The sequence below is a fragment of the Acipenser ruthenus genome, chromosome 6 (genome assembly GCF_902713425.1).
Source record: "Acipenser ruthenus chromosome 6, fAciRut3.2 maternal haplotype, whole genome shotgun sequence".
Lineage (NCBI taxonomy): Eukaryota > Metazoa > Chordata > Actinopteri > Acipenseriformes > Acipenseridae > Acipenser > Acipenser ruthenus.
The window spans coordinates 66,170,411-66,190,681 of NC_081194.1; the positions used below are offsets into that span (position 1 = coordinate 66,170,411).

Consider the following 20,271-nt stretch of genomic DNA (forward strand, 5'->3'; position numbering starts at 1 on the left):
TACAACTGGTACCAGGTCAGTGTCTAATTTTCTTGGTATTTTTTAAAATTATTTTGTATTATTGTAGTTACAGTTTGGGCCACCTACAGGTGCTTTCTGGAAGATAAAAATAATAAATTGCCTAAAATATCCATTTCCTGTCTAATTCACATCCTGCTTTTAGTTTCCCGCCCTCACACACACAGTTGCAGTGTACCGCAATTTTGCCCAGCAGCATCTTTGGTATGCCCTTCCTTCCTTGAACTGCATGCAATAACATAATTTGCATTTTAGCTCACTTTTTTGGCAAATAATATCTAAGCTTTTCTTAATAGCTAAAGTTATTTATTTATTTTTTTTGTTAAATGCATAGAGTTTAACAAAAAACAACATGGGTAAAATAAATAAATAAATAAAGATGCTGTGCCCCATATTAAAAATGGTTATTTTCACTGTTTTCAGAAATATTAGTTTCCTGCAAAACTCAGCAGCACCTTTGTTTGCTTGCCTGACCTGCAGAGAAGCTTTCAGAAGACATCCATGAGCCAGATAGCTGCAGGACATTGTCTGTGTTGCAAAAGGAAGCTTGTGTAAAATCAAAAGTTGAAAGAATGTGGAGTGAACAATCAACAAGAACTGTATAGGATATTTAGTGTAACTGTTACTATCACTTTAAACTTGTACACTTAATGGATTGATACTTGAGACATACTGTACTTGATGTAAAAAATGACTAACGATCTATGGCACTCAACTTCAGAGTGCTTGGTAATCAAAGGCTGTTAAACTGGCAAACAATTGCTTTGAAAATTATATTGCTCTAACCCCCCCCTCCCCATGAAGACTATTAGTCAGAATTATTTGTAATACTCACTTTAAGTAGCCTCAAAACCAAACTATTATCCCAACATCAAAAAACAAACACCAGTACACATATTTGTAACTCCCGCTTTGCGTGCAGCGGCATACCACAAAAACAAGGAAAAGTTGTCATCTTATTAGGCACACAGAAAAGACCACAGAAACCAAAGAGCCTGATCATAATAAAACAGTGGCAAGTGGGGCCTGCAACAAGGTCCATTGTTAAACCATTCTATAAACATTAACATTAACACGCTCATTCTACAAATGAAGTGCAGCCTGCTTCAACACAACACATATCTGAACAACCAGGGGAAGTTCTGTTTGAGCTTGTGGCCCACAGCTGGCCAAACAGTAAGTCAAAGTTAAATATTGACAACACAAACTACATAGGTTTGTGGTAGAAATAGAAAAAAAAACCAAACTAAAAACATAAGCTTGTTCTAAAAGTTTATGATTTGAGCAGCACACCTGAAAGGGGGCACACTGCAGCTTAAAAAAATATTTTAAAACGTTTAACCAGTAATTTGTTTTGTTAAAACAGAAGCCATTTACTGTCCAAATACAGGGAATTATTCAGGTTTATTAAAATAACTGCAGCTTTGTAAGAACAGATGCCAGCAATGTTTTAATCCAACTTCAAGTTCTCATAGAACATTTTGGTTAGTGACTAAGGGGATTATGTTATTCAAGAAACAGAGAACAGGTTTAAAAATATGTAATTACGCCATTGCCTAGTTCCTCTTATTTGTTTTGGTTCTCATTAAAACCAGCTATACTAGAGCTGGGCAAAGAAACGTCTTGTTGCGTTTATTTACTCTGTCAGAAGAGAGCACTCACTCTGTCTCTCATTTCCTGGGCACTGCTGTACAGAGATTGATTCCTTGCGTATAGAAACGGACATGTTTTCCCAATGTAAGTAATGGGGTCAGATCTTAAAAAAACACAACAACTATGCACTAAATTTGCTAATCCTCTTCTCACATGTAGGCTGTTTATTCACAAAATTACACTTTCCCTGACTACTGCTAAAGTATTACTAAAATATTGTGTGGTTACTGTTCATGTACAGCCCAAGCACTCCTGACAGTGCAAGTCCATACCTTGTCAAATAAATAAGCAGTGCATAACAGCAGTATTAGTGGAATATTATAATAGTAAACTGTGGTTCTGTAAACAAATAATTTATTACTTCAAGGTATAAGACAACCTCAACTAGTAAATCGAGTCGTACTTAATAAAGCCAGGGCCAAAATTCAATTAACTTTTAACTGGTAAAAAAAGCATTTTAGGAAAACATAATTTCATGCAATAAGAAAATGTGGGGATTTTTTTAAATGATTATTTTAAATCGACGGTTCCACATGCACTCTCTTGAATGCATGGAATTGAATTGGTCCTAAGTAAGTCCTGCTAGTTCTTTAACAACGACTTCAATCTTTAGTAGTTCAGTAGCAGTATATGGTAGAAACTTGGTATAAAGGTTTAATGAACATTCTGAGTTGTTTATTGTGGGTTTGGAATCAATAACATGTCATTTTTCACTTTAGAAAAAATAGTGCCGACCTTGTAATGTATCAAGCACTGGCCACATGTTCCTGCTTCTGAGCATTACAGAAAGGGTGTGTTCAGTTATATTCCCTACTTACAGATTTCTTTTATGTGCCTGTACTAGTATGCCAAATTCTGTCAGGCCTCCTAATTACTTATATGCATTTTTTTTAAATGTAAAAATTCAGTTTGATTGCAAACAAAACCCCTCTTTGTAAATTGAGAGCCTTTACTGACAAAAGGGATCCTAAAACTGGAAAATAACTGAATGAGTATAGTTTATATAGACCCACCCGCGCTGGCTTTGCTCAGGCTGTGGTGCTGCATGAGTCTGATTTTGAGTGTTCTGTTCCAGCAGAACTCTTCCTTTCGGCTTCAAGCACAGTGTGCATCCCAAAGAAGAAGCTCTGTCATGCTCGCTGTTCCTTAAAGAATGCATAAACAGGCAGCAGATCCTTGCATCAGTCTCTCAAAATGTTGCACAACACAAATGCCTCTTGATGTGTCATTTCCTGCCTGGCCACCTGCCTAGCTCCTGACAGACCAGTCAACAACCGAAAAAAAAAAAAAACCTTAAGACTGAGCTCCAACTGCACAAAACACAAGGTACTTTTAGAATGTGATACAAAGGTCTGTTATTTTTAACATTACCTTTCCCTACTATGGATGTTTTTTTTTTTTTTTTCTTAATCCCAATGATTTACTGTTTATGTCCTGCTTGTAAATGTTTAGGTTAGGTGTTTCAAAACTCTTTCATTGAACAAATATTATCTAGGGTTACGATATGACTCCAAGTACACTAGGAGAGTTTGAGACAGTTCGGGCTTTTCAACTCACAACCAAATGCATTCTGGTAAGTGTAGTCCTGCTGTGAAAGGTACCCGAGACAGGTCAAATTTACCAGCATGCATTGGGGTGGGAGTTGAAAAGCCTGAATTGTCCAAAACTGTCCTATTGTACATGGAGATATGGTAACCCTATATTATCGATGTATTATTATCCTGAACTGAGCCTTTTACTTATCCTAACACTTTAGAAAAAAAGTCAGATAGTACGTATTACGTCCAAGCTGTTTATTGCGTCACATTTCCATGCGTTCCACAAACCTAAAAAAAAAATGAAAATTCATGACCTTTTCTTGTACTGTTCTGTCTAAGCTACTGGATGTTCATTGTGCACATTGTATAAATAAAATATATAGTTCTAAAATCAGTTAGATTATATCAGTCTTTCAACAAAGAAGTTATATGAAAGATGAAGTTAAGAAAGAGATACAGTTACTTTGGAATATGATGACACATTCACGAGACGATCCTCTCACATCTGCCTGCATTTATGATGCATTTAAATTGGCACAGAGTGAAAATGTAAGAAATTGTTATGCTTTTTTCCGCATGTTTACTCTACCCAATAATCTAGCGTTTGGAAGTCATCTGCCGCCGTCCTTTTCAAGAAAGTTTAAAAACAAGGCAGATGAATCAGAAGTGCGGGAGATCAAAGTCAGGCACATCAATGATGCCATGGGGTAGTTTTTTATCTGGTAATGAAGGATGATCATGTGCTGTTATGAAGTGGCTCCAACTGCCAATGCCAGATGTGTTTATTGAAAAGAAGAAATAAAAAAAAAAACTTGTTTGTGATGTGATAGCATTGATTCTAGAGCCAAAAAAAGAAAGATGAAAATATTTCTTTATGAATAAAATTAATCCTGGAACAGCTGCACGCCAGACCAGCTGGCATTGATGGACATCATAAACTTTTTATGCCCCATTAGTAAGAGCTAATGGTAGCTTTACTTCCCTCTTTACCTTAGCACAGCAATCCAAAGGTCATATAAAGTAATGATGGCTATTTAGTGTGTGTATTGGGTGATGGAAAATAATAACTCTAAACTAAACTACACTTTCTGTGTGTGTGTGTGTGTGTCTATCTGTGTGTGTGTACTGTATTCAACAACAGGGCTCTACATCTGGTAATTTGGTCATTCCACAGAAAGTAGTTACAGCCGGTTTTACCCATGGTCAAACCAAAGGGTTAAATTGAGCTTCAACCCTTGAGTTTGGAACAGATCCAATTCCATAATGTTCTATGTACAATAGGTGGCTTAAGAGATATACATGGTGACATATAGGATAATGTTTGTAAGGTACAGAGTACAAATATCAAAAGCATCCACCACACATACTAATTTATTCTGGAATGGTTTCCGGACACTCTGTGTCTTTGAACAATGGCAGAAATGCAATGATGTGTTCCATCTTTACTGGTATAATCCTCCAACAGAAAGTTTAATAAAATGCAGGGTGTGACAGTTTTAATCTCCCAGATGTAAGCCTCAAACATACAATGTGCAGGTATTTTCCAAACGTAACCTGAAAATTGTACAGTATGTATACCTTCAGCATGTAAAATAAATGGGAGGGGGGGCATATTGCTTCCCTACACAAGTACAGTATAAAGCCACATAATATTTATTTTTGAGCAGGCCGGCTTGTAAATACTGTTTTTTTCCCCCCACTTGTTCTCCACCCTGTCATGACACAACCAGATTTGTGTTTTGTTTTCCAGTTGTGTACAAATACAGAAGACAGGATCCATTCCTAAATCTAGCTATATCTAGTTATGTTAGACAAAAATGTGTGGCAATGTGCCAGCAATGGCACAAGGATTCTAAAAGTATTATACTAAAGCCTGGCTTGCAAGCCAGCAGGGCACATTAACCTTGTCCATTATTATTATTATTACAGCACACTTATAAATACTGGGGTACTTACTTCTTGGTTCCCGAGGTCCATCAACAGTAACCTTTATTGCTCGGTGGTAAGTTGCCACTTGGGGTGGGTTTGTGAATACTGTGATTGTCAATGTGAAACTCTTGCCTGCAAAACATAAAAGATAAAAAAAATCCATAACTTTCATGTACAATGTGCAGCATTCAGCGTTCCCGCTCATTTGCATTTTGCAGTTGGTGATGATGATGGCTGTGGGTTACTGACAAAATTGAATTCAAGACCAATGAACAATAAACAATGACAATTTCAGTGGCCTACTGTAACAGTGGCCCTTATATAATTAATGTACTTCCAGGTTACCTTAAATGTCTATATGCACCACTACTTATATGTTTAATGATGTTGAACAGACTTTTCCCTCACTGGGTTTACCATTGGTATCATGGGGTACATTTGTTTCTAAAATGCCTTTTTCCGACCTATGTTTTTTTTTTTTTTTTTTACCCTTTCTCTAATCATTATGGAGATTAACTTATTGATGTGTTATAAAGTCACACTCACTCATGGAATCTGATTTCAGTGTGTGTGTCACTGTGGACATGAGAAGCTGTATCTCCTCTTACATCAGCTGTGTGAAGCACACAATAAACCTAGATACTTACTTGAATGAGCTTGATCCAACTCCCAACAATCAGAGACAGTACTTAAGTTAATGACTAGGAGGAAAATATCTAGCTAACCCATTGAAAAAAAGATGCAAGCCTCAATATCACCACACGATCAGTGCTGAAACAAGCTGTCCTTTGTAGGCTTTCAATGGTAATCAGCTATGATTCTGAGTTATATGTTTTTGTTTTAACAGTTTCTAAGTAATGGCAGGGTTAACAGAATACAATGTGTATAACATAACATTGCCTTACAGATATACATACATACTGTATGGGCTTTCAAGCTTGTTTTTTTCTGTTATTATCCAGAAGGAACTGTTAAGTTTGTTATGTTATGTACAACTTTTGTTTATAAAGACTAAAATGCTACCTCAGATTGCATTTGTCAGTAAAATAAAACTGTGCATGGGGTTGCTGAGTGTGTCTGTTAAGCAGCAGACTCACCAATTATAATCAGTTAAGTATGTAATGGTTAGTCATGTCAGATACTGAGAACTGCAATCTGTTACTGAGACAGGAAAAGGTGGGCGTAGCATTAGTGACTCAATACAACAGACAGCAATCTCGGGTCCAAATCTGCATCTGAGCCAGTGTATTAGAATGCACAACACCAAACGTTTTATTGCTTGCGTTTGTAAACATATCTTTTCAGCTGTTCGCTTCTTTTACAAATCTGACTATAAATGTGCTGAGATATCAGACTCCTTGCTGTTAGCAGATCTGTAAGCACTTTATGGCTCCAAAGCAATTCCAATGAAATGGCCTTGAGCACAGATCTCCTCTATCTTGGTAGACTTCTATTTTCTAACCCCCCAAGCCCTTTTTAAAACTCACACAGGCACATTCTTCCTCAGTCTCATCTCATACCGTCACCCTGTGGTCATCTGGAAAAGTCACAACCTTTGTGAACTAGACAGCACTGTTCATTTTTGCCTTCCCTTACAGAACAGTTAAATACCAAACACCAATGGAATACAATACATGTATTTTACTGTGAAGAACATTTGATACGTTTGTATGAGCGCCTTCACCATAGCCCCATTAACAAGGGTATGCTTCTCCATTGGGTTATTATTATAATTTGTTTATTTAGCAGACGCCTTTATCCAAGGCGACTTACAGAGACTAGGGTGTGTGAACTATGCATCAGCTGCAGAGTCACTTACAATTACATCTCACCCGAAAGATGGAGCACAAGTGACTTGCTCAGGGTCACACAATGAGTCAGTGGCTGAGGTAGGATTTGAACCGGGGACCTCCTGGTTACAAGCCCTTTTCTTTAACCACTGGACCACACAGCCTCCGAGGTTACAATAGGACGAACTTGGAAACTGTTTGCAGCTCTGCAGCTTGAACACCTTTGTGTCAAGGAGGCTGCCATTTATTTTGTCCTGTGTTTTGGGCAATGATATTAGTTGTCATTGGATTTGAAGCACCTATCAAATATCCACATTCACAGTTAGCAGCACATGGTAAACAGAGTACTGTTTCCAGGATTAATAAAGTGCTTGTAATGTGTATGCACAATGTTTCTGACTTAATCCGCTGTGGCTGTGAAGGCTTATGGCAAGAACAGGTGAATTTAATAATATCTTCATAGCCTCCCTCAGCTAAAACGTTCCGTTTTGGCTGTCAAACAAACTTAAAAGAATTTCTAACCTGGCACACCATTACAGAATTCATCTGCCAAGCTACTTAACAGTACACACACATATTGTTTTGTCTCCCTGTTTTAAGCTACTTAACCCTGTATACCCTGTATCCGAATTAGTGTTGAAAGATCTGGTGCTGTGTGTAAGTAAAGACTGGTCTGCTTCTGATATAGTATACTGAAGTTTGGAAAATAATTATGTAGAACTCAAAGCTAATCCTCTAAACATCACCAAATAGCTAATCAACTGTTTTACAAACAGTATTATTTCACCTCACACACCAAGAAACCTGCTTCCTAAAGCATGTTGGTTCAGTGTATGTCGACTTTTCTTTCGATTTTCTTTTTGATTCGTTGTGTGATATTTTCACTCCCTCTTATCTTTATTTAACTAGACTCGCTTCCTCAACACTTCTTTTACCTTTCACTATCATCTTAGCTGTTTCTATCAGGCTTCATATCACTAGGTTTCCACATAAAGTGTAATAAACACATGAACCCCAAACAACACAAAACTGAGAGACTTCAAGAGATAACGGCTATCCTAATAAACACCTACACATTTGCATTTTGTAGTACGGTATGTATACAAATACACTGAATATGCAAACTATTTAGGCTTTAATTGGTCCATCTTTCCTGAAGAGTAAAATTTGTTATTCTAATGAATATGTGCATCGCAGAACTTAAGTTGGTCATACAGATTACAACATACTTTTAAGTACTCTAGGAAACTGATTATTGTATACAATTATATAATACATACAGGCATGGGTTCATAATTTATCTGCATTAAATCCACATCTTGGTATCATGGCTATAACGAGTCACAGATGATTTGTTTAATCAGCCTCAGGTCTGTACTCATTAGATGCCCACTGATTACAAAGAAGTGCATTGATTGGGCCAACAGTCCGGTTTCTACAGGCAGTTAGACAGACAATACAAAGCATGTCTGAGGTGCCAGCTGAGGTGTTCCTGCCAGCTCCTTTTCACTTTCCTCAAACTCCCAGTGAAATCTATACAGTACATATGCTGGCTATTTCTACAGAAAACCATCCAAAAATGTAAAACTGAAACTGTAGTGATAACACAATCCACGTGATTTTATAATGCACAAGGCTGTGGCTGTTGCAAAGCATGAATTTAAATAATAACTACATCTTCAACCCCATGGTACGTATCACACCCTCCCACTTATTTTCCCAAACGAAAGACCACAAAGCCTGTTGCTTGGATGCATTTGGTTAAATTCACAGTTTGTGAATTTTTGTCAACATCAAAATACAGTACATATACCTACTGTATATATATAATAATCCTGATGAGACGTAAACACTTCTATTTAAGTGTCATTTAATTTGTAATGCATGCTAAAAGTAATCCAGCTCCAACCTTATTGGCCTTGTTTTGGTGTATTAAGTTTGCTTGTCACTGCGCTGCTGTTTCCCACTGCAATTGTGCAATATAAAAACCCATCCTCTTGGTCTCTGTGAGTCTGGAAGACAAGTCTGGACTGAGCTCCCCACTCCTTCCTGCCTCTGGCAGCAGACTGCAGCCCTTCTGATCCTCAACCAAGCCTGCCTGCTTCAAAGAGAAAAGCTGGGCTTCCGTCAAGATCATAGTGTGGGGGGGGGGGGGGTCATTTATGTTTGGACATAATTACACTCCATCAAAAGAAGCTTTCTTCATCTTCCATGCGTGGAAAGCCTGCAAGCAGTTAAGTCTGCCTTTTTTTAAATATATATATATATGTGTGTGTGTGTGTGTGTGTATAAAAAAAAGCTATTTGGGAATCCAGCCAAGGAAGAAAAGGCAATATTGAATAACTGTGTGCACACCCTTTGTTTTCAACTTTTAAGGTTGGGAATAAAATATTTATTTTCTCTTTCTTACTTTCTTATATTCCGATTCTTCTTTTCTAAGCTTCATATTTATTATTTCTTTGGGTAAAGGTTTTTTTTTTTTGCAGATGGCACAACAAAGACTGCTACTGGTGGGTTTTAGCTTTTACACAGCTGTCATTGTTTAGGTGGAAGTTAAAAGGCTAAGCTGTGACAGCTCTCAGAAGCATTCAGAATGTGAGTTGCAAAGATAAGACACATCAATTCATGAAATTATAGTTTACTTTGTGTAGTAATTTCCAATCAGTTCTAATGTAGTGTATAGACCAAATGATAAATAATTGATAAAGCCACTTAAATCAAGAATGTTTACTGTAAATTACTGATCTGTTATATGAATTAAGAAAAAATGTAATAAAAAAAACTGGAAACTATGCTTTGGTTTGTCAGGAACTGTCATATCCTCCACAGAAAAAATTAAGTAACACAAAACAAAAACGAACACGATAACAGCATTAACTTACACAAATAGAATTGCTTTGTGTAACAAATCAAGCAGTTCTCTAGATGTAGCCTTCAATAGCACACCCAATCAGGTGTCACTGTGGGTTACCGTGCGTTATATTCAAGCATGAGACAAAACGACTTATAACAAATGTCCATGCAAAGTGTAATTACATTTAGGCAAGCGGTTCTGAAGATTTAGCTTTAATTAGCCAAATCATAGAGGCCAGACCTCTGCTAAACATGGACATGGATACGAATGTGTGTGAAGGAATGCCCTTGTCGATAAGTTTCATTAAGTTTGAATAAGGGGTTATCAAGATATGTGTACAAATATGGCACAGGTTCCCAGGGATAGTCCTCCTCTTCAGGGGTTAAAAGTGCATTATCTAAATCTATGTGGATTAATCATAATTTTCATTTTAGGAAGTTTCTGGGGGAAAAAACAATAATTTATGTAGAGAATTTATTAATTTGTTCTGACTGGAGTCTGAGCAGTCATAGACGAATAGTGTCTACATCTTCTTTTCTTTTTAGTGGCACTATTTTTGTTAAAGATCAGGCCCTCAAAATCAATGTATAACCTCTAGTTATTACAAGTTCAATACAAATCCTCTTCACACGCTTTTGCTCAAAGGAAGTGAAGTTATTTTAATTTACTCTGAAATGAACGTCAGGCTGCCGAAAGATATCCTTCCGATTGTTTTCTGCAATTACGAGTCATATACACAGAGGAAATCCTCATTGTTGTTCTCTTTTCTGTATTAGAGGCTTCTAACTGTGGGAAACTGCTGTGTAGTTAGATGATCAGTCAATGTCGTATCTTTTTAGTAAGGTTTGTTCAGTCTTTTAGGTTAAATAATTGGATACAAATTATGCAGTCTAAAACAGAATGCCTTCAAATCTGGTATTTATTATTATTATTATTATTTATTTCTTAGCAGACACCCTTATCCAGGGCGACTTACAATTGTTACAAGATATCACATTATTTCACATATCACATTATTTTTCACATACAATTACCCATTTATACAGTTGGGTTTTTACTGGAGCAATCTAGGTAAAGTACCTTGCTCAAGGGTACAACAGCAGCGTCCCCCACTGGGGATTGAACCCACAACCCTCCGGTCAAGAGTCCAGAGCCCTAACCACTACTCCACACTGCTGCTATTTGAAAGAAGACAATAATTAGTAAACTGCTATAAAATCACTATCATTTCAAGGCAGGTTTAAACATACCCAATTCTCTTTCCGTTGTGGAAAAATGGATTTGGGAACAAATTAATGCAATAAACAGAGAACACGTGTACATATATATATTCTGATTTATCATTGAAAATGTGTTTGTTGAATCAAAGTAAAAAAAGAATCTCCACATTTGCTTTATCTATTGCATGTATTTATATTTTATTTAAATATTTAGTTGTTTTTTTTTACCAGCTGAAAGCAGACTGAATTTGGGCCCTAAGATCCATAGTCTCATTTGATAGATGCATGGAGTATGTTAGGACTCCCAAGGTAATAGCATCTCAACCGATTCCCCCAGTAACACAACAGACACTGAAGCACCTCACATAACCTAGGGACTACAACAGGGTCTTGCTTGACAGCAGGTCAAGTTATGATATGACATCAGGATATTTTTCTTATTCCACCAAACTTTATTTGAAGCCAAATGGCTTCAAATAAAAGCTACGTTAAGAAAAGCCAAAGTTTATAAATACACACTAGTGAAAACAGGATATTAAATCCACATTTTACTATTTTTGTGTTTCTCTGGCTTTAAAAGGAAAAAAAACAAACAAACACACATTTACGGTACAGATTTCAGATTTATCTTTGGCCACATAAACTAGACATGTTGTCATTGATGCTATTGGCACAGCTAATGACGTTTGAAAAAAAAATGGGTTAAATAGCTGACACACAATATTTTGGACAAGATGTCATCCATAGACTGTCACATAATCATCCCTATTCCCAACAATTGTTTGCTGTTCTGCACAAGTGACTTAAAAGGGACCCAGTTCTAATAAGGACAAAAATAACGGTGTGTTTAAATTTCAATTTCCTAAAATACACATCCCAGCAATTTTCCTGACCGTGAAGCTTTGTGACATAGGGTGGGAGTGAAGTTTGCTTAGCTCCTTCGAGCATATTTTGTAAGCTTGTACAGTATACATAAACTGTAAAATAAGCTACCCCACAATATTGTCTCAGGCCTCCACCCATTAGTTGTTATGACTACCTTTTACATTGTATGTAAATCTGTAGTGTTTTCTATTTTGACAAGCAGGGTCTCATGTAAGCGTCAGAAAATACAACGTACCTCGTCCACTCCTTCCCACAAATCGCAGGTCATTAAACCTTGCAACTTGGTTCTTCATGACGGCAGAGGCGTTTCTCAATTCTGCAGAATAGTTCTCATCATTACCAGCCATCACCGTGACCACTGTCCCCTCAGAGACCTCCCCCAGAGCTACCACCTGCAGAAAAATGCACACTGTTTCAACACTCACATACCCTCTGCATTTACAAATGCAAAGGTAAGCTTCTAGTTACATTGCTGACGGGGTAGGTGGGGGCACACGTATGGTATTAATAGCCTTTACAACCTTCTCAATTCTGCAATATTTTTGTATACTATTCTTTCTAACATTTTGCTTTGTTAACTGCAGCTTCCTTAAAAAAATAAGCATGTTAATGTTTGTTCTCACAGACCAATAATATTTTGGGCAATAGTTAGGTGGAAATGATTATGTAATGCCACCAGAAAACGGAAACTTCAGTTAGAAAGCTCCACCATGAGTCTTGTGAATATAATGTGCAATATCCTTCTGTCTAATTCTAGAGGATGAAGTAACCCTAATCACTCTAACAGAGATGTTGTCTTGCACTGTCTGCTGCATGGACACACAGTTTAGGTTTATTCATTTCACTTTTTTTTATTAAAGAAAAGTTCAATATTTAGTAAAGGGCAATCAAAACCTATTGCTTAAAACTCCACCATGTGTGAAGAAGTTGGGGAGATAAAAGCACTTTTTAATTTAAAAATAAATAAATGCATAATAAATGGAAATTGGAATCAATGTTGAAGACAAATAGACTGTGACTGATTGCAGATTGTGTCCTCAAAACATCCTTTACATTTTGGAACATAAACATTGAAAACTATGTATTATTATTATTATTATTATTATTATTATTATTATTATTATTATTATTATTATTATTATTATTATTATTATATCACTTAATTTGTAATGTTGGTATTAAATAAATGGCTTTTGCCATATAATAAAGAGCATTGAAATAACTTTAAAGTAACTGTATAGAGTGTATTCCTCATACCAACATTTAAAATGAATATAAAAATTAGCCTGGAAGTAAAAAAAAAACAAAAACAGTGCATTGCAAACCGTTTGTGTTACAAGGCTTGCTAAATGTAATCGATTTAATCCTAAATGTACTCAATTATACTAATAAACTATGTTTCAAATGGTTTAATAAAGTTATACTGACAATGCACAAGATCATTGGTTGTTTAGTCTGCAACTAGCAACCCAACAAACAAAAGGAACATTTTAGTCTGAACCCATGAGACCCGTTTGACTTCATTAGCATGGAGTGTTAGGAGATGCGCATTTCTAGCGTTGACCTCTAAATTACTTATGGTTCATTTGGGAGGCAAGGCATTAGTGATCAGAAATAGGGTGGTACATTACACTTACTTCATATATATATATATATATATATAGAGAGAGAGAGAGAGAGAGAGAGAGAGAGAGAGAGAGAGAGAGAGAGAGAGAGAGAGAGAGAGAGAGACGCATAGACGCATGTACTATATTTATGAAACATACAGTACATGTGTGCTGTTTCAACTTCAGTTTATGAAAGCATTCGCGTGCAGTTATGATATACTCATAATGCTATAAGAATAATACACCGTCTGCATACAAAAAAATCTTTGGCAGTATCAAAGTGCTTCCCTATAAACCATAATATTTAATTAATTATACAATACTACTGACAGTTACAGTTTCTTTGACTTGTCAAATCAGAGAAATGAGAAGACAGACTGGTCCCGCAAATTTGATTATTCTTTATAAATAATAAATAGGCTTTTTAGTTGAATTAGTACAGGCAAATCCAAATACATAAACAAATGTAGTTTGTGAAATCTACTGTATGTTCTTTAAATGGCTGATATAGGAGATACATGTGTAAGATATCGCAAATACTGATGACGAGTTCAGAAAGACACCTTACTCGCGCTCTGACAAGCAGGTAAGAATTGATTACATTGAAATGCTGGTACTCAATAATACGGTGTATACAATCTGAAACAGCGTACATTTTTGACAACGTGGTCTCTCTCATCATACCCGCATGTTGGCTTCATTTACCAAAAAGGCCCCGTGACAAGAAATAGACAACATTTTTAGTAACATCGTTTCTCTAACAGCTCAAGCTTTACACACAAAAGTTTCCAATGACACTAGATTTATTCTGATTGTTAAATGGTTATAAATGTAATTGGTTGTTTTAAATAGCTTTACGTGTACATAACCCGTATTGGCTGTACAGACCCCCATTCAATCTTAAAAAGCATAACTGCATTCAACCTGCAAAGTTTCGATATGCCAGCCAAAATACATTCGATGTGGTGACTGATCACATGTAGTAAAGCTCACAATGCTAACAATAACGTGTGGTATAGAAAGGTGTCATATACAATATATTAAATGATATTAGGCTAACATGAAACACGCCTCGCTAAAACTCCACCAGCTGTCGTCAAATACTTAATAATCATTTTCTGATGACACCACAACCGCAATCTATATTGATTTGTATTACAGTATATGTAGGAGACAATGGATTAGGCTATATCTCATACATACCGTTCTTAAACCACATGTATTGCTTGCTGTACAGCAGCCAAACGCCAGAACCTACTGGGTCTCTTGTACCTTACACTTACACTTTTATCCTGTTAAGCATATAACAGGATGATTTTTTTTTTTTTTTTTTTTTTTTTTTACTTATTAATTGTTTTTAGAATGTGTTAAGTTACCTTACCTTGAATGCCACGGGTAATGTTTTATTACACCTCCAGTGTGATGGCAAGACTGAGCAAAGAAAGTTGGGACTGTCAGTCCGTACGAGTTCTGCTGGATGATCAGCGATGATCTCTACCATGGTACGGTTATCGTGTGCCCGAAGTCTGGGTACCGCTGGGGCCGCCTCTTGCTGCCCAGTCGCCGGGCTCACTTCGCTCATTTTAACTGGGACGGGTTGAAGGCTACTGGACGGGGGGCTGAACCTCCGGCTGGTGCTGGGATCTACGGGAATGCGCATTACAACAGTCACAATTAGCAAAGGTAGGCGACTGAGATTGGTTAAAAAAAGTGTTACTTGAGTTATTACAGTCAGTTAAAACGTTTTCACAAACAGAAGCTTTCCTTTCAGCAATGCGCCTGACTTAAAACGTGTCACGAACAGCTTGCTATCGTAGCAAAAGCCAGTTTTTATAGTAATGCCTTCTTCAGTATATAAAACGATATTAAAAGTTCGTTGAGGAAGGATACAGTTCAGTCAGTCCCCGCAACAAACTTCCCGTATCACTGCACAGTTCACGCTGCACGGTTGTCTCAGGGTTAAGGTCCCTATACAGTTGTAACCTGTCTGGGTTTTTCCTGTATATAAAAAATGTATTTTGCATGTATCACTAAGTTTCCCTTATAGGACTTCTTGTTTTTCAAGTGTTCCAAAATGTTTCTGGCTTTGTGAGCTGATATGCTTCCTGATCCAAATATCTCAGCCTGCCCAAATAAAGTTTGATTATGCACACCGGTAACTGTAAGAACAATTCACTCAGACAAACTTCAACAGTCTTCTTTGGGTCATTAGATCCCACCTCCAAATAAACTTTTTTTTATTTATTTTTATTTTTTTAAAGAATGTCCTAATAAATTAAAACAAATGCCAAAAATAAACGACAGGCATGTTCATTTCTCCAGGAAGTCTTCAAAATCGTGAACTGCTAAAAAAAAAAAAAACCTAAAACAGAAACACAAAATTCTAATTACTGAAAAATGACTTCAACTGAACGATTTTTTTCTTGGGTCACAATACATTTTGCATTTTGTAGTCCCTTAAAAAAATCTTCCTCTTTAAAAGTTTTCCACAAAATTTAAGACAGTGGTAAAGTTTTTTTTTTTTTTTTTTTTTTTTTTTTTTTGTATAGGGTTAAAAGGTTCTCGTTGATCCCCCAAAAAGTTGCGGTCGGTAGGATGAAGGAGCCGAAACAAGCCACAGTTTTTTTGTCCCGAAATGTGGTTTGTCTTTGGAGTCGGGGATTGCTAATGATCAGGTTTTTGTGGTTTATATATACAGTACTAGGCGATCGTTATGCTGATGAGACTCAAACACGTGGTGTCTGAAGCCAGTCATACTGCATTCAAAATAAATAACTAAATGTTTATGTCTCTCCAGAAAAGAAGTCTGGTTAGGTCTCTCGCTTTTCTGTTTGGCTGTTCTCACTTCTGCAGTCGTCCTAATTTTGCACCTATGATCATTTGCACCTTTGAAGTCTGAAAAAAAAGAAAGCTGCGAACGTTTAAAAATAATCATGACCTACAGTCTAATGCATTTCCTTGAATGAATGAAAAGTAATAAAGCCACCCATCGGATTATAAAGGAATAGACGGATACTTGCTGAAAAGGCAGATCGTATTAAAAATAATGTACATACCCAATGGTAAAAAGCATGCCTCCCAGAGCTCGCTAGCAACCTATCAAAATCTCCATGTGCGATCTTACATTACATATCTTTTTATATATTTGAAGAAGTGTGTTTGGTTTCCAGCAACACTGCTTCCACTTTCCTGTTGTGGTTTTAACAATACGTTTTGTGTGCTCCTGTTTGTCTTAGAAGGGAGTTACCATTCTGCTGTAGCCTAGTACAGAAAAAAATAAAAAAAAATGAACTGTTCGTACCCGTCACTGGCACATAATGAATTGGTGTGAAGAAAGAATATACTGAATGATACATATTCATGGGTCCAAAATGTCTTCCTTTATTAGAACTAAGTGTAATTTAAAACGAGCAGTGGCAGTTTAAGGAGACATGAGTCACTTCCCTTTGACGCGACTGACTCAAGGCTTAGATGAAAAAAATACCTTCAAGGAAGTTTTTTTTTTTTCTTTCAGTGTTAAAAATTCAGTCGCGGGGGAGAGCTCTTACATCAAGCGCTAAGGTGGGAGAAGGGGATCGTCGCTTGTTTAGCTTATTTAAATTGAATGTTTGATACCAGTGCATAAACTTTACTTCCTGATAACAACCCTGTACACTCAAAATTGCTGCGTCATTCAATAAAACACTACCTTTTATTATTAAACTTTAATTAAACATGTAGTATGCTACCTACTTAGTCGCTTTTTTTTTTTTTTTTTTTTTTTTTTAAATATAAAGCAAATATGGGCTATACATCTCTTGGGGTTATAGAGAAGCTACCTGCGAAATACGCATTTTGGTATATAATTACTTGAATTTATGGTACACTTGTGGTAATATGTCACATCACTATGCTGTCATAACCTAAGGGAACATTGGACGCTTGTAAGTGTGCGGCAGCCAGCAGTTTACTTTCCGTACCTTACCCAACACAGCCGCCCGAGATTACACAGCAGCTACTGGGAGTCGCAGTGTAACGGGTATGCGTCCCACTAGTGAATTGTATTGTATTTTTATTTTTTTGTGGTAAACTCTAGAAACAAGTTAGGACTGGAATGTACTACAAACCAATCCCTACACATTTTGGTGTGTGGGTAGCACACGCAACTTTTTATTTAGTTTTAGCTTAGCACGTGTTTAATTAATCGACAAGAACCACAGAAATACTTGATCATGTTTTAGGTCGATTATGTAACAGAATTAAAACTACAACTCCCAGAAAGCAGATGGCTACTGACGGCGTGCGTGCGATGAAAGGAGGGGAAAAGCCCTTGCGCGCTGTTTGATAGGAGTCTGCCGCTGCACGAGGGCGGAACTGTGATCTGGATCAAGAGGAGTTAAACAAAGGTAAGATGTTCGCATGGTACAAATTCATAGCAGTTGACAAACAATCGGAAACGCGATAGCTGTTCTTGTTGTACTTTTCAGTATGCCGTCGAAGGAGAACCCAATACATTCAAGGAAATAAAAAAAGTCATTTTACAGTATTTGTTGTTCCGTTGCACTCGCAGCGTGTTTTGAAACAAACAAACAGGCACGAGTATTTCCAAATTATCTACGTTTTCTGTTCTGTAAGAAAAAAAAAAAAAAGTCTTTGTAGGAAATGCTGTTTCGTTGCCTGCTCTATAGGGATTACCATTGCTGTGCTGATCAATGGCTTTGTTTAATAATGCCAATAAAGGAAAATAATAATAATAATAATAATAATAATAATAATGTCACAATTGAATGGTTTTATTTATGTGCTTCTATTTTAAGCGCCTCAAGCCGCTGATACGAGTGCGCGCTGATTAAATTCTAAGAAGGAGGTGATGATATTATGATTTGTTTATTTAGCAGACGCCTTTATCCAAGGCAACTTACAGAGAATAGGGTGTGTGAACTATGCCACAGCTGCAGAGTCATTTACAACAACGTCTCACCCGAAAGACTAGATAGAGCACAAGGAGGTTAAGTGATTTGCTGAAGCCGGTCACACAGTGAGTGAGTGATCCGGGATTTGAACCGGGGACCTGAGTTACAAGCCCTTTTCTGTAACCACCGGATCACACAGCCTCCGATAATAAGCTGCAGGTTTACAATACTGTTTTACTGTTGTGTTTAAGAACTGCCATTTGAAACACTAAATACCTTACCTTATACTGTCTGTGTAGTAGCCTAGGTAAAGCAGCAATGACAAGATTTATTTGAGAACACCACCCTAAAGCATTGTAACTTAAGTGATAGGTTTATATACTGTTTCTACCATTTGAGCAAAAACATTTTCAACTTTAAACGTGTTTCCATACGTAACAGCACCCCCCACTCCCCCCATTGTAAGATTTATAGTATGGTGGTGCAAAACTTCCACATACAGTATTCTACATCCACGTTCAGAATCTGCAGGAGATTCATCAAGCCCTATTTACAAATTCTTTAACAAAAAAACAATTTTGATATAAGGTCTGATATACAATAAACCTTTCTTGTATGTTTCATAAAAAGGTTAAGAGGTGTTTTCATGTTTCAAAACACCTTAACCTTCAAGAACAGTCATAAACACTCCCAAGTCTTTAAATACAGCATTAACGAAGTACTGTAGTTATTCTTTATATTTCCTTAAACATTAAGTGCTTTATAACTGAGAGTCAACTCTAGCCTTTGTTTCTGTGTTAGAGCCCTTCCTAGATCATTCAAAGAGCTTGAAATTAGTAAATATCAGTACAAATATACATTTTAAAAACTATGTGTATAACCAATTACCCCCAAAAATATAGCGCTTTTTTTTTCAATTAACTTCTTATTTTCTTCCAATTTGGCATATTCAATTATTTTTAGGCTCAGCTCACCGCAACCACCCCTGCGCTGACTCGGGAGGGCGAAGACGAGCACACGCTGTCCTCCGAAGTGTGTGCCGTCAGCTGACCGCTTCTTTTCACACTGCAGACACTCCGTGCAGCCAGCTCAGAGCTACAGTGTCGGAGGACAACGCAGCTCTGGGCAGCTTACAGGCAAGCCCGCAAGCGCCCGGCCAGACTACAGGGGTCGCTGGTGCGTGGTGAGCCGAGCACACCCTGGCCGACCTAAGCCCTCCCCCTCTGGGCGGCACTCGGACAATTGTACGCAGCCCCCTGGGAGCTCCCGTCCACGGTTGGCAGTGGAATAGCCTGGATTCGAACCAGCGACGTCCAGGCTATAGGGCACATACTGCACTCCACGCGAAGTGCCTTTACCGGATGCGCCACTCGGGAGCCCCCAGGAATATAGCTTTTTAGACTGTTGTATAAAGAGCCTGTGGTAAATGTAAATAGGCGTATTATTTTTATTTATTTATTTATTTGCAGAAAGATGTTGCATCAACTGTGCTGCATACCAATATGTACAGGGATGGAAATAAGACTTCCATTGTGTAGCAGTTTCACCTATTCCAGGTTTTAATACCAGCTTGGTTAACTCCACTGTATAGGTAACAAACTCATAGTAAATCCAGAAATGGATCAAACTGCTATGCAATGGGAGTCTTATTTCCATCCCTGATCTATTACAGTTTTAAACTCGACCTGTTTAGATGTGTAGATTATGATGTGACTGTTTATGACCAAATCACTGTCATCGGTCACAGAAAAGTGTGAAAATCAAGTTATGTGAATGTGCTCCTAGTAACCAAGTCCATTTCTTTTTTCAGTAGTCATTTTTCAGGGTTTGTAGATTAAGTGCACATTTTTTTCTTTTAGATGTGGGAAAACATGAATGTATTTGT

The 20,271-nt window shown here is 37.2% G+C and overlaps 2 protein-coding genes across 5 annotated transcripts in view; one reads left to right on the plus strand and one right to left on the minus strand.

The window, feature by feature from the left end:
- LOC117411045 (runt-related transcription factor 2-like) overlaps positions 1–20,271 on the minus strand; it is a 70,175-nt gene that overhangs the window by 17,819 nt on the left and 32,085 nt on the right. For 2 of the 3 annotated variants that reach the window (XM_059025703.1, XM_059025702.1), the window contains exons 3-5: positions 14,876–15,138; positions 12,123–12,279; positions 5,166–5,270 (exon numbers count right to left, since the gene is read on the minus strand). In XM_059025703.1, coding sequence (XP_058881686.1) covers positions 5,166–5,270; positions 12,123–12,279; positions 14,876–15,138 — 525 coding nt within the window. Of the gene's footprint in view, positions 1–5,165; positions 5,271–12,122; positions 12,280–14,875; positions 15,139–16,550; positions 16,874–20,271 lie in introns of those variants that run through there. The other variant, XM_034018073.3, reaches the window with a different exon arrangement.
- LOC117411046 (transcription initiation protein SPT3 homolog) overlaps positions 17,705–20,271 on the plus strand; it is a 194,607-nt gene continuing 192,040 nt past the window's right edge. The window contains exon 1 of one of the 2 annotated variants that reach the window (XM_059025704.1): positions 17,705–17,879. The gene's annotated coding sequence lies outside the window, so the exon portion shown is untranslated. The remainder of the gene's footprint in view (positions 17,880–20,271) is intronic. The other variant, XM_034018075.3, reaches the window with a different exon arrangement.